Genomic DNA, 16553 nt, shown 5'->3' with positions numbered 1-16553 from the left:
TCACTCTTAGAAAATGACACTTCTAATGTTGATTCTTAGATTCAAAAGCCAGAAAGAGGGAAAATGGGCTCTTTTACAGGCTGTGTCTCTTATCTTCTGTGGCATCACTCCAAATTCTGAAACTAAGAAAAAGTGAACTTAGTTTGAAAAAAGTATAGAAAGTGTATGTAGAGGCAACTCTTCTTTCCCCCTCCTCTCTCTTTGGATTTAACTAATCCCATTTTACAATTAAAAACATGTTTGACTTCTTTCCTCAGGTTTTCTCAGGTGAAACGTGTGCCTAAGGATACGTTCTGCACTCCATCTGCACTCCATAAAATGCATAAACAACTCACCTGCTAGGATAAAATGATTCTTCACACTTGCTCCTACAGCTTCTGCCTTTGCATCTCATGATAAAGAGCATGCAGGTTATTTCTGTGAGTGTTTATGGTGGTGGTTTTGTACCCTGAGATCTTAGCTGGAGAAGAGGCCTCCACACGGTGCACAGGGATGCAATGATGTACTTAAGGTCTGTGCTCCTTCTCTCAGTTTCAGCCAGCCAGGCGGGAACACCTCAGGTGAGGTGTTGCTCCCGAGGTCTCGCTGAGGCCGCTGCCATGTGGTTCTGCCTGACTCCTCAAGGCGGGCGAAAACATCAGGGAGGAACAAACCGATGTGATGGTTTTTGCACGTGGAGTATGCTGAAGCTGCTGGCGACCAATTCCCCGGACAGAGGCCAAGGCGGCTGCACTCCGAGAGCTTAGCGTGGCCATCCCCGTCGAGGACGCTGCCCTGCGAGGGTCACATACCGGCCCCCGGCCAAAGCTAACAGCGGCCGCCCAGAGTGGTGGCCTGAAGGCTTGCCCGTCCCCGGAGACGAGCAAGGGCCGTTTGGCAGCGGCCGCTGCCGCTCTTCCCCACCGCCCGCAGAGGCTGCGAGACCCGCCGCGCTGCGCCCCTTTGCCGCCAGCCGCGGCAAACGCCGCTCCTTGGCGCCGCCGCTCAGCCCGGGCGCGCCGAGTCCCGCCGGCGGTCCGGGCTGGTCCTGGCCAAGCCGCCCGCCGGTTCCCGCCTCTCCGTCCGCGCCTGCGAGATGTTTAAAGGGAGGCGGCGGCCGCCGACGAGTAGTGCGGGCTGTCCGGCGGAGAGGCTGGCACCGCCTACCGGGCATCAGAACCGACGATCCGAGGGCGGGCTGCTCCATCAGTTGCCTTTCTCCATAGATTGCCGTGCATGCATGCTGCCATCCGTACACCTGCCTTCGCCGACCGTAGCTCCCCCGCTTACAGGCTGTCTTCCCTTCAGGGATCCATCCCCTCGAGGTCTGGTCACCTCGCCTGAGGGGACGGCGGCTGATTCATTGAGCCCCGGTGGAGACGGAGTGGGAATTCGGAAAGTCCGCTCGGAGAAGGAGCAGAAGAGATGAGGATCCGCTATGGGTAAAAGGTGCTGTGCGGGGATGTAGGGCGCTGTGGGGGTTTGGGGGAGTTTCGCGGCCGAGGAGCGGGCCTGGCCCGATCCGTCCCCGGGACTATGGCTTCCAGCAAAGCATTGCAAGCAGGGCAGCTGGGTGGGTGCGTGATTTAGGGTGAAGAAACTGTGAGCCACGTGTTTGCTAAGTGTTGTGCTTCTGTGTTTTAAGGAAAAAGTGATGGGAACACTCGGAGAAGACCTGAAGCCAAGCAGAGAGAAAAGCCTACAGAAAGCAGCTCAGGTAAGGGCAGGCACTGACATTCACACTGCTCTGTATGCACTGCACTTAACAGTTACCTCTACATTTCTGCGTGAGGGAGAGGAGGAAACTGTTGAAAATAAGTTATTTTGAAAAAAAGTCCACAAACCACAACACTTTCCCCCCTCCCCCCATATTAAATCTTCTCACGTTTTCTTAACTCCACAATTTAAAATGTCAGAAAAATGCATCTTATACTACATGGGCATCTCTTGAGGGGAGGAATCAAAACATGTGGGCTTCTCTTCCTTGGCACTAGAGATACTGTCTGCTCTTTAAAAGTTGCTGATTGAAAGCGTTGTGTGTCTTTTTACTTTTTGACTTGTTAACATCTAGAGGGTAGTAACGATAAAAGGGACAACGGAACTGTGTATATACTGAAGAAACATATCTGGAAAACATGTTACGACAATATGCTTGGAAGTAAATGAGACAAAATGCAGACAGCTTGTGACTTAAGGAGTTGACATAGATCACAAAGCCTGGTGAAATACAAACTGGTGGAGTGAGAAGTAAAGGCATGAAAATCCCTGATTATTCTGAAAACACTGAGGCAGGAGGTAAGTGGTGTGTGCTTAGATCCAAGGACAGTACAGAAGAGTAGCCACCAGCGTGTTGTGATTGTCACTTCTCTGTAAATATTTTATGTAAGTGGCCCTGTGGGAAAAGCCTTGTTCCATGGGAAGAACCTTGTTAAAGTGAGCTCCAGAAGAAGAAGCTTTAGGGAGGTAGTGGTGAGGGGGAGCTAATGGCCAGAAGTCAAGAGAATGTAACACTCTGGCAGTGCACGTTATCTAGCTGTTGTGTCTGATTTATCAACAGCTGCTGGCTGCACTCCGTATTGTTTCATTCAAAATCAACGTGGGAAAATCAGAGGTGGCTTTCTCTTTCTGTGAAACAAGCAGAAGTCAGTTAGCAGTCAGTTAGTTTCTGCAGCTGACAGCATCAGAACTCAAACAAATAAATGTTACTGTGTTTTATAGTGACTTGAGAATATTGTGAATGTTTTAAGACCAGTTTTTATAAAGGGAAGGGTTCAAATTTGGTATTTGTAGACTTTTATACAAAGTATCCAACTTCATGGCTGCTTTCCAGCTTGACTTCAAAGGGCTTTCCATCTGAATAGATGTTAGAGGTAAAAATAAGATATTTCCAGGCATATTGTTTCATGAGATGTTTTGCCCTACATAGACTCTGTATCTGGTAGACAGTGAACTTCTAGACGGCTGCTGTATAAGAAGGCAGCAGTCACTACTGTACTGCCATCTGCTGTAGGACCAGCTCATGCATGTTTAAAGGCAGCTCTGTTTGGAAGTGCTAGAGTTCTAAGTTACAGGAACACAACTGTTGCATCTGTGTGTGATGGGCTGGCAGTGCCTGTTAGCTGGTTGAAATTTGGACATCAGCTAACATGCAGTTGCTGTCCTTTTCCACATACCACCATCATCACAATGAAGAGCTCCTACTTTAGCGTAACAATCTTTTGGCTCCTCGTGATTATTGCTGGGCTTTATGACAGTCCTATATTGGTGTCTTGTATTTCTGTTATCCACTGTTATCCAAAGTATTGTGAGAATTTTTGGTTGACTTAGGTTCTGTTTTTTTGTCTGCTACTAGATACCAGGTCCCTTCCAAGGCCTGTCCATCAAAATGGGTGTCATAAGTTAAAGTAAGGGATGTTTCCAGACATGTTATTTCATGAAACGTGTTGCCTTGTCCGGTAGATAGTGTACTGCCAGAGAGCTGCTCTATTAGAAGGCAGCAGTCACTACTGCACAGCCATCTGCTGCAGGGCCAGCTCACCTCTGCTTAATGGCAGCTCCTTTCAGAAGTGCTAGGGTTCTAAGTTCCAGGAACACAGTTCTTCCATCTGTGTGTGATGGGCTGGCAGTGCATGTTAGCTGGTTGAAATTCGGACACCTGCTAACATGCAGTTGCTATCCTTTTCCACATACCTTCATCAACATGGAGAGCCACTACTTTTGTAGAATTAAGTTTTTGGGTCTACCTAATTACTATTGCTTTTAACGACTTCTCAGGGTAATTTTTGGTATCTTGTATTTCTCCTACTCACTGTTATCCAAAGTATTGTGAGAATTTTTGGTTGACTTAGGCTCTGATTTTCATCTGCTATTAGATACCAAGCCTGTTATGAGTCCTGTCCATCAAAATGGATGTTAGTGGTAAAAGGAAGAGATGTTTCTGGGCATGTTGTTTCATGGCATATTTTGCTCTGCGTGGGCTTTTTGTCAGGTAGACAGTGTACTCCTAGAGGGCTGCTGTTTTAAAAGGAAGCAGTCACTACTGCATAGTCATCTGCTGTAGGACCAGCTCATGCCTGTTTAAAGGCAGCTCTGTTCGGAAGTGCTAGGGTTCTAAGTTACAGGAACACAAGTGTTGCATCTATGTGTAATGGGCTGGCAGTGCCTGTTAGCTGGTTGAAATTTGGACACCAGCTAGCATGCAGTTGCTATCCTTTTCACATATCATCATCACCTAAATGGAGAGCTATTACTTTTGCAGAATGAATTTTTGGGTCCACCTGGTTGTTGATTTTGTGAATGTCAAGAGTAATTTTTGGTATTATATTGTTGTCTTGTATTTCTGTTATCCCTTGTTATCCAAAGAATTGTAAGAATTTTTGGTTTACTTAGTTTTCATGTGCTACTAATTAGATACCAAGCTCCTTCCAGGGCCTGTGCTCCTGATCTTTTAACCAATCTACAAGGTGCCTTTTAGCTCCTTTAAGGACTTCTGTCTACAGACTCATCACTGCCCGCCTGTGTTAGCAGAGGGCTATACCAGACCAGGTTGTTTCCTAGTAACACCTCTAACTCAGGCCCAAGGGAGGTAACAGACTTCCGTGCAGTTGGCATATGGGGCCTTCTGTGCCCTTCAAAAGTGAATTGCCTATGACACTGGCCTTCCCTTTTTTCTTGATAAAAGCAGTCCTAATGTGTGGGACTGGGTGACTCACCCCAAGCAACCACCTGGGTGGACCTTCATCTACATCCTCATTTGCTTCCCTCAATTTCCAGAGCCTGGTATCTGTTATGTGAGGGCAGCTGGGAAGATGAGGGAGACCAGGAGGAGATTTGCCTGCTTCTCTGAGCAGGGGCCTGTTTCTGTTCTCTCCTGTCTCTTGGATCCCCTGCTTCTACCTGGTGGCAAGAGAGGAGGGGATCCTCTGCTTCTTGTGGAGCCTCTATCTATTACCTTTGTCTCAGGGTGTGGCTCCACCAATATGTCTTCCTCTCACACTCCCTGATACTCCTTAAAATTTCCAGTTTCTCTTCCAATTCTGCCACCAGGTTGAGCAGATCATTCACCAGGTCACACCATAAATGGGTGTCATCTCTGCTGCATCTGGTTCTAGCCACAGGCTCAGGCACCCCCTGCAGATGGAGACCTGCACAGCCACATGATTGTGTAGGAGCTCCTTCTGGGTCCCCACATTCCTTCTGGTAATTGCTTTTGGCTGAGTGGTAACCATGGATTGGACTTCTTCCTGGGGGGTGATGGTCGCTAACTGAGTCTGCATCTCAAACCAGCAGGGAGGGCCAGTTACCACCAGTTACCACCTATTGCACTCAGAGAGCTGCCAGCATGCCCTTCTTCACAAAATCCTAACACCCTGGGAGATGCACTTGCTGCTTGTTTGCTCAAGACATGTTTCCAGGCATGTTATTTCATTAGATGTTTTGTCCTGCATTCACTCTGCATACGCAGGGTACTGCTAGACGGATGCTCTATTAGAAGGAAGAAGTAACTGTACTGCCATCTGCTGCAGGGCCAGCTCATGCCTGTTTAAGTGTGGCTCCTCTAGGAAGTGCTGGGGTTCTAAGTTCCAGGAACACAGTTCTTGCATCTGCGTGTGATGGGATGCTTCTGTTTGTTAGTTGGTTGAAATTTTGACACCAGCTAACATGCGGTTGCTACCTTTAGCCACATACCATCATCCTCAAGATGGAGAGCTATTACTTTTGTAGAATGAACTTTTTTTGGGTTCACCTGATTATTGTTGCTTTTAATGACTGTCAGGGTCATTTGAGGTATTATATTGGTGTCTTGTATTTCTGTTACCCACTGTTATCCAAAGTATTTTGAGAATTTTTGGTTGACTTAGGCTCTGTTTTTTTGACTGCTATTAGATACCAAGCCTATCCCAACTCCTGTCTGTGAAAATGGATGTTAGTGGTAAAGGAAAGAGATGTTTTCAGTCATGTTATTTCATGACATGTTTTGTCTAGACAATGTACTGCTAGATTGCTGCTGTGTCTGCAGTCACTACTGCACAGCCATCTGCTGCAGGGCCAGCTCATGGACGTTCACGAGCTAATGAGGTTCAACAAGGATAAGTGTAGAGTTCTGCATCTGGAAAGGAATAATAAACTGCACCTGTACAGGTTAGGAGGTGATCTGCTGGAGAGTAGCCCTGCGGAGAAGGACCTGGGAGTCCTGGTGGACAACCAGTTGCCCATGGGTCAGCAATGTGCCTTTGTGGCCAGGAAGGCCAATGGGATCCTGGGGTGTACTAAGAGGAGTGTGTCCAGCAGATCGAGGGAGGTTCTCCTCCCTCTTTACTCTGCCCTGTTGAGACCTCACCTGGAATATTGTGTCAAGTTTTGGGCTCCCCAGTTCAAGAGGGACAAGGATTGCTGGAGAGAGTCCAATGGAGAGCTACCAGGATGATTAAGGGACTAGAGCAGGTGCCCTATGAAGAGAGGCTGAGATACCTGGGTCTTTTTAGTCTGGAGAGGAGAAGACTGAGAAGAGATCTAATAAATGTCTATAAATATCTGAGGGCTGGGTGCCAAGAGGGAGGGGACAGGCTATTCTCAGTTGCACCTTGTGATAGGACAAGGGGCAATGGACAAAAAATACAGTGCAGGAGGTTTCACCTCAACATGAGGAGGAAATTCTTCACTGTGGGGATCACAGAGCATTGAAACTGGAATGGGCTGCCCAGAGAGGTTGGGGAGTCTCCTTCTCTGGAGACTTTCAAGACCTGTCTGGATGTGTTCCTGTGCGACCTGTGGTAGATTCTATGGTCCTGCTCTGGCAGGGGGGTTGGACTTGATGATCTTCAAAGGTCCCTTCCAACCCCTAACATCCTGTGATCCTGTTTAAAGGTGGCTCCTCTTGGAAGTGCAAGGGTTCCAAGTGCTAGAAACACAGGTGTTGCATCTGTTCGTGATCATGATGCCCAAAAAATGATGCCCAAAAATGATGCCCAGTATGCAACAAGCCAAAAAATCACACACACAGGGGAGACTTTGATTTTTTATTTTGGAGTCATGCAAGCCTGGCTGCTAGGAGGCATCCCCACAAACCTCGCACACCAGTAGAAATTTGTGGCATACATTTATTCAGTGAAATGTGTCAGCTGGTTATTCTGTTATTTGCTTCCTTTTAAAGATCCAGCTTCTCTTAAATTCACTACACATGCTCATGAAGTGAGAGGCTTATTTTGGACAGAGATCTTCTAGCTAGGAAGTGAGGTGTTTATAAAAAGGCTAGTTTAGTCTAAGACACTATTTTCTACCCAAAAGCTCACTGCATTATTAAGTAATACTTTTTCAATATTTGTTCAGGATGTTTCAACCATCAAGGACATCTCAATTAGAAGTTCCTTTCTAAGTGTTCCATTGTAATAAAAATATATATTTTAATATATTTTATAATTACTATTTCCTGGCGGTGGTATCTTTAAACACCACCATAACTTATTTACAAAATGTATTCACAGGTTCAATTATTCAGTTGTGGTTTTTACACTGCACATATAAAGACAGTTAAATGATTTAAGCATAGATGTAACATTTCCAATACAGCAATTCAAGTTGGAAATACAGGTGCTGTGATCTGTGGTTTTCCTACAAATGAGATTCTGTGGCAGATTAGCCGGGTACTCGCAACTTGCTCCTCTATCTGGTATCTTCTGAGATGCTGTGGCTATGATTTGAGCAGTCCTTGGCTTGGAGAGGGCTAGAGTGACTCTCTCTTGTCATGCCTAGTTGCTAGGCTATGGCCTCTTCTGGGATTCAGTTCCCTTGGAGGTTTTTCCCTTTCTGCTTTGGTCCAGGAGCAAGACCTGGGTGACATTGTTGATTTGCTAGAACAGATTCTTCAGCTGCTACTCGGCCATCATTTGGCTCTTGTCTCTTTGTGGTAAGCAGGCCCTCAGCTGCCAGTCTGGCAGCATTTGGCTCTTGTTGCTGCCCGGGTGAGGACAAGGCAAGCTGCCTGACTTCTTGGTTGGTTTAAATACTGTCCCAGGACAATTAATGCCCTTTGGTAACACAGAACTCTGATAACTGGACCTATGGGATGGGGCATATCCAAACACAGCCAGGGGCACAGAGAGTTCACAGCTGTGCTACAAAGTTAATTACATGTGGTACATGTTTATCTGGATTCATCTTCTTGACATTAATTAGATCCCCTCTCTTTCTAGACTAAATAGCAACAGGGCTGTCAGCCTTTCTTTATAAGATAGATGTTCCAGTCCTTTAATCACTCCTGTAACCCTCTGTTGGACTCTATTATTTCCCTGTCCCTCTTGAACTGGGGAGCCCAGAACTGGACACAGTCTCCACATGTGGTCCCACCAGGGCAGAGTAAAGGGGGATAAGATTCTCCCTCAACCTCCTGGACAGACTCTTCTTAGTTCACCCCACTGGTGTCACTGGCCTTTTCTTGGCTATAAGGGCACGTTGCTGTCCCATGGATAACTTACTGTCCACCAGGACTCCAGGGTCCTCCTCCATGGAGCTGCTTTCCAGCAGGTCAACCCCTACCCTGATGTGGTGCATGGAATTATTCCTCTCTAGGTGCAGGACTCTACACTTATTCTTGCTGAATCTCATTAGGTTCCCCTTTGCCCAGCTCTCCAATGTGTCCATATCTCACTGAGCAGCCACAGAGCCTTCTGGTGCATCAGCCAATCCTCCCAGTCTTGTATCATCAGCAAACTTGCTGAAGGTACATTCTATCCTTTCACCCAGGTCAATGAAGATGTTGAACAAGATGACATGTTACTCACTCCTGTGGAACATGAGCTTTAGTGAGTGAATCAAAAGCAAGGTGTGCACACTCTCCCAATCCTTTCCAAACTGGTAAATGATACTGTACTGGTTTTCTTTCTGAGGGTATTAAAGAACTTAAGCAAAATTTCCCATAAACTGAGTAATTTTTTAGGCAGTACCAGGATTAAATTAGACTTTTTTCAGGTATTTCACAGACAGCACCTGACATTTCTTCATACCTACTCTTTACTATTACATGATGCAAAAAGCAGGGAGCTGTACCAGTGCATATGGATGGACATGCATGATTTAGTCAAGTACATGGTACCATCCACCATTTATGAGAAAAACATTGTGTGTCCTGATACTTAGTTCCATGAATCTAAACTGTTCCCAGTGAGGTGAAAGGATCCGTGTCTCAACGTCCTTCTTGCTCCATCAAAGCTGCAGGGACATGTAACAAAAATCATGTGATATGTTCTGCTCCTGAGGCTGGAACTGTAGTGAATGAGGAAGGTGGAGGAGAACACAAGACCTCAGCATAAGAACAGGTAAAATCTTGACAGATTGGATGTGGAATCATGTGAGCTAACAGCTCAGAGGTTGGTCCAAACCACCAGCAGTAGGCACATCTGGACTACCTAGACCTTTACATAGGCCTTAACTGATCTCTGAAATTGAGAGTGGTGAAAATTGTCATGCATAAGGTTTGATTTCCCTTCCAAAATGGTGATTGTTATCACTGGTAGTGTTAAAAGAGAACAGCACTAACACTAACAGTGTTTCCCTTCCAAAACGGTGATTGCTATTATCACTGTCAGTCTTAAAAGAGAACAGCACTGACAGTAACAGCCCTTTTTCATACAGAAAACTCCTCTGAGACACTGTTTTCTCTTGTTTCTGTTCTCTCAACACTCCTTTATGACTTGGACAGCTAGAATGAGGCTCCTTATTCCAATATACTGCCTCCCTTCATCAAAGAGATGGATCAAAACACTTGGCAGTTTGAAATAGAACAGGGCAACATAACTGCAAATGGGTTTGTAATTACATGCAAAACCGGGGAGATGGCAATGTACCTTCATCCCCTTCTACCTCTCCTTGAAGATTCTTTTATTCCAGAGATGTGAGGTAGATGGCTAGAGAGCATTGTCTTGTCTTTTTTGCTGTGAAAGTGACAGAACACTGCCCAGAGAGGTTGTGAAGTCTCCTTCTCTGGAGACATTCAAAACCTGCCTGGATATGTTCCTCTCTGACCTGTTCTAAGTGATCCTGCTCTGGTAGGGGGATTGGACTAGATGATCTTTCCAGGTCCCTTGCAACCCCTGACATTCTGTGATTCTGTGATTCTGTTCCAGAAAGATATCTGTTAGAGTGCCATGCTGTTGCCTTGTGTTGTCCTGTGAATCTTGATGTCAGCAGCCATGTATATTCACATGGTCCCTGTATTCATCCAGGTCAGGAGACTGGGAATCTAGCAGGAGATGTACTCACAGCTGTGGCACCGTCCTGAAGTATAAACGTGTGGAGAAGGTTAGAGATGTTAACGATGAAATGTAAAATTAATCAAAATATAAAGCAGTCAAGAAAACTTTTTTTGATTTTTCTTTTAATAATTTTCATTTCTTTGTACAATTTTTTACAATTAAGCTGAGATTTTCACAATTCAGTGATGTTCCTAGAGAAGATATTGCAAAGCCTCATTTCTTCAGTTCCATTTGTCTTCAAAAACCCTACTGTGATGCATCTGGGCTCGGTCAGGGAAATTATGTATTAATGGAACATTGATAACTATTTGCAACAGGTTAGATGGGAAACAAAACTCTTCTGTCCAAACACTGAATAATTTATCAACTAATTATCTTCTTTTTAGCTATCTCCCTGCTGGTGACAATTGTAGTCTGCTATTGTCAGAATTTAAAGAAACACTCAGAAACTTTATGCAAATTGAAGGCCCCTCCCAGCAAGGTTCTGAGTGCCTTGCCATTCTTAGCAATCTCAGTGGTTCCCAAGGCTTTTGCGGGAGGCAATTCAACATTAACAGGATAGTGTAGCAAAAAACACAAACACCAAAAGGAAGTCAAATCACCTGATGGTTTAGCTTCTAGCAGTGTTTCCCAGAAAGTCAGTAAGGCTGTATACCTCACGCTGTTGAGTGGATTCACAGTGAATGATTTTTTTTTTCAGAGGTCTTCTCTTTTTTTCATGATAATCTGCCTGATTAATGATGTTACTTCTGGCTTAATACTTTCTATGGATTCTTCAGGCCTCCAAAATTTCACAACTTTACCTTCAGGGTTGACAAGGTACTTCCAGAAATTCCATCGAGGTTCTTTCTTTGAAGAATCTATAAGAATGGAATCAGGTCAGTTTTAGTGACTTAGACTTGTAACTATTTCACTACCCTGTGGTGACCCCTCAGCTACTTATGTTGCAGCAATCCTACCTTGTTCTTTGTTAGTAGTCTTGGCATGTATTTACTGGTTGGTGCTAATGATCTGAAAAGTGGAAAGTGAATGATGTGAAACTGTTTGAAGAGGTCCTATTTCTACTGTGCTCTGCTTCCTAGGGAGAAGGATAGGAAGGCTGCATACTCATTTGGAAAGTCCTCGGCTTTTTGTTGGCTTAGGGAAGTAAAATGAGAGCAGGAAGTTATACTGGTGGCTTAATTCACCTCCTTTCATCTCATGACCATTATCTTTGTAATTATGAATATTTGGCTGGAAATTTTCTGAGATCAGTGGGCTACCAGGAAATTATGTGGCTCCTAGAGAGGGCAGAAGTTTCTTGAGTCTGGTTTTGTTCTTGGAAAGTATCACAAGTTTAGAAGGAAATTTCTTTTTGAGAGATCTAGAAGGAAACTCTTAAGAGATTTTGACTGGGGTACAGTTGTCCAGTGGTGAACACTGTGCTGAGCTCTACACTGATTCTTGGAAGCAACAGGTTGAATTTTGCTATCAGACAATATTTGTAATAATATGGCAAGCAAATGGGTATAGAGTCATAGAACCACTAAGTCTGGAAAACACCTTTAAAATTGAGTCCAACTGTAACCCAGCTACCATTACCACTGAACCATGTCCTGAAGCACCACATCTATCTGCTTCTTGAACACCTCTAGGGACTGTGACTCTACCACCTCCCTGAGCAGCCTTGTTCCAACCTCACAACTCTCTCAGTAAAGGATTTTTTCCTAATGTCCACTCTAAACCTCCCCTGGCACAACTTAAACTTATTCCCTCTCATCCTATCACGAGTTGCTTGTGAGAAGAAACCAACACCAACGTCACTACAACCTCCTTTCAGACAGTTGCAGAGAGCAGTAAGACCTCCCCTCAGTCTTCTCTCCAGACTAAAAATCTCCAGATCCCTCAGCTGCTCTTCGTATGCCATGACCTCCAACCCCCTCACCAGCCTCTTTTCTGGACACGCTTCAGGATCTCAGTGTCTTTCTTATACTGTGGCTCCCAGAACTGGACACAGTACTCAAGACATGGCCTCACCAGGGCTCAGTACAGGGGCACAATCACTTCCCTACCTCTGCTGGACACCTTGTTTTTAATACAGATCAGGATGCCATTGGCCTTCTTGGCCACCTGGGCACACTGCTGGCTCATGTTCAGCAGGCCATTCACCAGCACCTCCATATCCTTTTCCACAGGGCTGCTTTCTGGACTGCCTCCCAAGGCACACTCTTAACCAGTGTCCTCAACAGTCCAAAGTCTGCCCTCCAGAAGTCCATAGTAGAGGTTTTACTGACCCCACTCCTTCCTTCACCAAGAATTGAGAATTCTGTCAGTTCCCAGTCACTAACCCCAAGGTGGCCTCCACCACATCACCCACTAGTCCTTCCCTGTTTGTAAACAGTAGGTATAGCGAGTATGGTAATGGAGGCTCCGGCCAGCTACTAATTCCATCTTTGTTGAGTTGTTGTATCTGGGATTAGTCTTAAAGTAATGTAACCCCTTCTCTGTATATTCTTCCAGTGTCTGTCAATCATAAGAGTAACTTGTAAAAACTCAAAGGAAGACGGATGTTATTTGAGGAAAAGTGAGGCTACAGGCTTTGCACTGGCCCAGTAAAATGCCTTGTGCTATGAAAGCAACAAGATGCAATTGTGTAAAGGCCTTGACATCATGTTTATGCTGACAGTGGATTCTTTTGGCCTGAGAGCATCTGACAGGCCTGGACAAATTGTAGCTATCAATCACAGTCACAAAGGGGATACAGCATGAAAATGTTCAACTTTCTGATCTTCCAGACAGCTACATGAACAAAACAGGTATTTCTTTAATTGAAAATGCACAATAATTTCATGTGAGGCAGAGAAATGTGGGAAAAGACCTTCTTTCAAAATCTCCTTCTAATTCGTGAACAGCATATCAAATAACCAAATTAGTGAATATGGCTCTTCTGTTTCTGTATAGGTATTAATGGCTTGTACTGATTGCACTGGTAATTAGAATCTGGATTCATCCCATCCAGCTGGTACCTACGTGCTCTAGTCTCCTCTATAATGAATTGGGAGACACCTGCAGAGTGCATTCAATATTTTCACTGAGTATCAGGCAACTGAGAGAGCAATGAGGCTTTACCTGAGTCCTTTGGTGACATGCCTAAGGGGAAGAAACACAGTTATGGTGACAGTGATGACCATTTAAATGACTCCCAAATTATTATAATTTTCAAGTACATAAAATGTATCACAGAGGATATGGCAAGAAGCAACAGACCTAAGTGTTGAAATAACTCTCTGGCAGGAGGATCTGTGAAGAGCTGTAGTAAACAGAGAGGCTTTGGAATCTTTCATATGACTACTGTAACTATCTGGAGAAGGACTGTGATCCTGTTGTGGGGCAAGGAGAAGGAATACAGGTTCGGGCCTGCTTCTACCTTATTTTCTAGTTAAAATGACATGATAGAGAAGGGTCATGTTCTAATCATCCTTCCTTTCATATATCAAAGCTCAGGAAAATTTAGAGAGTTGTTTCAAGTTGGGTTTGGGTCTGTGAGCTCTCTGGGCAACTGAAGAGAGCTTTTATTTGCCTTGTGAGAATATAAAACTCTGTCAGTAAATGCGCCCTGTCCCAGGAGATATTTGTGTGAGTTGGTTTTGCAGGCTGGACCCCAAAGTTCACAAGACAAATTAATGCAAAGCAGTGATTATATATAATTGCAATATAAATAACCTTGCTTTACTGTACAGTTTACATAAAGGTAGCTTGGTTAAAGAAGAAATCTTCTTATCTGCATGTGGTTATGTAAAATCTTTCAATAATTTTATGACACACTTCTCCCAGTTAAATTTTTGTCCATAAGACAGTTGTTCTGCACAAAAGTCACATAATTTGAAATGGGGTTTTGTAAGTAGAAAAGTCTTTGCACTCAAGTTTATACATGCACAAAATGGATGTTTCTAACTGGGCTAGTCACAGTAGGCTGTTTGTATAATCAGTGAGGAGAAACAGATGCTTTCAGAGTACAGCTCTTCTGACCATATTTTTGATATCCTTACTGAAAACTGACGAATTTTTGCTGTGTGCGTGTGTCTCTCCAAAGACTACGAAGACTATGATGTTTCCTGAAAAAAAAAAACTCAGACTGGAATTTAGGGAGGGTACATATTCATGGTTACAGGAAGCTTGATATATAAAACAAAACAGTTACCTATAAGAAATTTAAAGGCAGGCTCTGCTTCTGATCCTAGGATCTTGATTTTGTGGAAAACAGGGAAGGTTACTCCATAATTTCCTTTGACAAAAGATTCTATTTCCTGGCTTGAACTAGGCTCTGATTCTCCAAACTGGTTGCAGGGAAAAGCCAGCACAGTGAAGTGGGAGGGACCAAACTCTCTGTGTAGTTCTTGCAGTGAGAAGTAATTTTTGTTTGTGTGTTGGCAGTAACTGGCCACGTTTACAACCAAAGTTGCCTTCAGAGAAATAAAGTTATGACAGTAAGAAGAAACCCTAGACATGGCATAGAGTTAAGTCTTAAAATATCTCCCCCAACTACTATTGTTCCTGTCAGAAGGCTAACTCTTATCTATCTGATCGTAATTTCATTAAACAGATAAGACTGGAAGCAGCTTAAAATAGCCAATAAAACCAAAATGCAATAAATGGATACACTTGAATTTACAGCTTTGTTTAAATACATGCATATAAAAACTCAGATATTTAGGAGAGACACTAAAATTGTATTTACTAGATCAGCTTACAGAATTCAACACAACATGCTACCATTCTTAACTAAGATCAAATACACAAATTTTATAGCTAGGCTACATTGGTTTATAATAAAATATATGAAACCCCCACCCAAAATACTTTTCTTAATTTATTACATTTAATACTTCATTTCTGGAACAGGCCTAGGTAAAATAAATTTCTCTCCAGCTTACTGTTTGAAGAACAGGAATTTAGCAAAAATCTCTGCTGAAAATTCCCATAACCAAACTTTTTGGTTACCTACAAAGGGATGCCTGTTTTTCAGTAAAGATTCAAGGCTCAGTAATGAAGTTGTAACTTACTTTTCCTCTGTACTTCTCCAAGGAAACAATCCTTCCTCGTGAATCCTTGACTTCAAAAGAATAAAAATCTTTCATTTTAGGTTTAAAAAATCTGACTTGCAGCAGGCAGAGAATGGCAGTACACAAAACCATTGACAGAAAAACAACAAAGACTCTTGCCTTGCGATTTGAGTTTTTTAGAGGATAAGTAGTTGTGAGAGGCTCCATTTTCAAAATCTTTGGAGAGGAGCCTGGGCAGGCCTGGAATGTGAAGGAGGAGCTGAAATATGAAACTCAGAGCTGAGACTGGAAAGAACAAAGCTGCTTATTTTGTCCCTGTTACAGAAGTGGCTGTTGTGTATTACAGTACCTCTGCTGAGCTTTAACACTCTTGGATAAAGAACAGAAATCAATCTGGGTTAAAGGCAAAAAAAAAAAAAACAAAAAAAACAAAAAAAAAAAAAAAAAAAAAAAACACAAAAAACACACCACCAAAAAAACCCACAAAAAAACAGGCAAAAAAAAAGGGAAAAAAAAATGTTCCCACCACCAAAATATTCTGATTGCTCTGGGATAGGCCACTGTTTGTATGGTGTCTTGAGAACTACTGGGGCCTCTTGTATTGTTAAAAATAGTATCATAAGCAAGCCACAGCGGTGGTGAGATTCAGAAACCAGAGTAGATCCCAGCCCTCCTTTGGGTGAAGCTTGCAAATCACTCTGCTTCCAGACAATTATCATGAGGGTTTGCCCAAACGCTGATCTCTCAGAAAAGACCCAAAAGCTAAGTACACTAAATATCTGAAGAGACCTTGATTTTTCAAGGGCCAGTGCCAGAGCCTAGTGCTTAAATGACACAAATTTAGGGCTTTTTCACTGCCTGGAGCTTTCTGTGTGACACGATTCAAAGGTAGTTATCTGAGGCACTTATTTCTTTCTGTTTTGTTCCCCGCCTCCTGCTTTCTCTCCACCCAGATGACTACTGCAGCCATCCTCAGCCCAGCATCCATTTCCATGGCCTGTTGCACTGAGGTGGGCTGAGCCCACATGGCATGGCAGAGGAATCACAGAATGTTAGAGGTTGGAAGGGACCATTGAGTCCAACCTCCCTGTCAAAGCAGGATCACCTAGGGGAGTCTGCACAGGAATGCTTCCAGGCAGGTTTTGAAAGTCTCCAGAGAAGGAGGCTCCACAACCCCCCTGGGGAGCCTGTTTCAATGCTCCATCACCCTCACTGTGAGGACGTTTCTCCTCATGTTGAGGTGAAACCTTCTATGTTCAAGTTTGAACCCATTGTTCCTTAT

The 16553-nt window shown here is 43.9% G+C and overlaps 1 protein-coding gene across 4 annotated transcripts; it reads right to left on the bottom strand.

Annotated features, from left to right (window-relative positions):
• Nucleotides 1-10925: 10925 nt before the first annotated feature.
• On the bottom strand, nucleotides 10926-15478 carry GPX8 (glutathione peroxidase 8 (putative)). Of its 4 annotated transcripts, none has more exons than XM_054397884.1 (3): nucleotides 15272-15478; nucleotides 14410-14671; nucleotides 10926-11089 (listed from the first exon to the last, which is right to left on the bottom strand). In XM_054397884.1, exons 1-3 carry the CDS (start codon nucleotides 15476-15478, stop codon nucleotides 10926-10928), a joined length of 633 nt encoding a protein of 210 aa, XP_054253859.1. The 4 variants fall into 4 exon arrangements, with proteins under 4 accessions (XP_054253859.1, XP_054253860.1, XP_054253861.1 ...); XM_054397885.1 differs by having other exon boundaries at nucleotides 15425-15478; XM_054397886.1 differs by having other exon boundaries at nucleotides 14410-14545; nucleotides 15425-15478.
• Between the last annotated feature and the right edge of the window lie 1075 nt (nucleotides 15479-16553).

The sequence above is a fragment of the Indicator indicator genome, chromosome Z (genome assembly GCF_027791375.1).
Source record: "Indicator indicator isolate 239-I01 chromosome Z, UM_Iind_1.1, whole genome shotgun sequence".
NCBI lineage: Eukaryota > Metazoa > Chordata > Aves > Piciformes > Indicatoridae > Indicator > Indicator indicator.
Note: the sequence above shows the minus strand (reverse complement) of the source record. Positions and strands in the feature narration are given on the sequence as shown.

Coding starts and splice junctions, on each gene's coding strand:
- GPX8 (XM_054397884.1), bottom strand. CDS start 15,478: ATGGAGCCTCTCACAACTACTTATCCTCTAAAAAACTCAAATCGCAAG. Junction 14,672..15,271: donor TGGAGAAGTACAGAGGAAAA/GTAAGTTACAAC, acceptor ATTTCTCTGAAG/GCAACTTTGGTTGTAAACGT. Junction 11,090..14,409: donor TGCCTTTAAATTTCTTATAG/GTAACTGTTTTG, acceptor CCATTCTTATAG/ATTCTTCAAAGAAAGAACCT.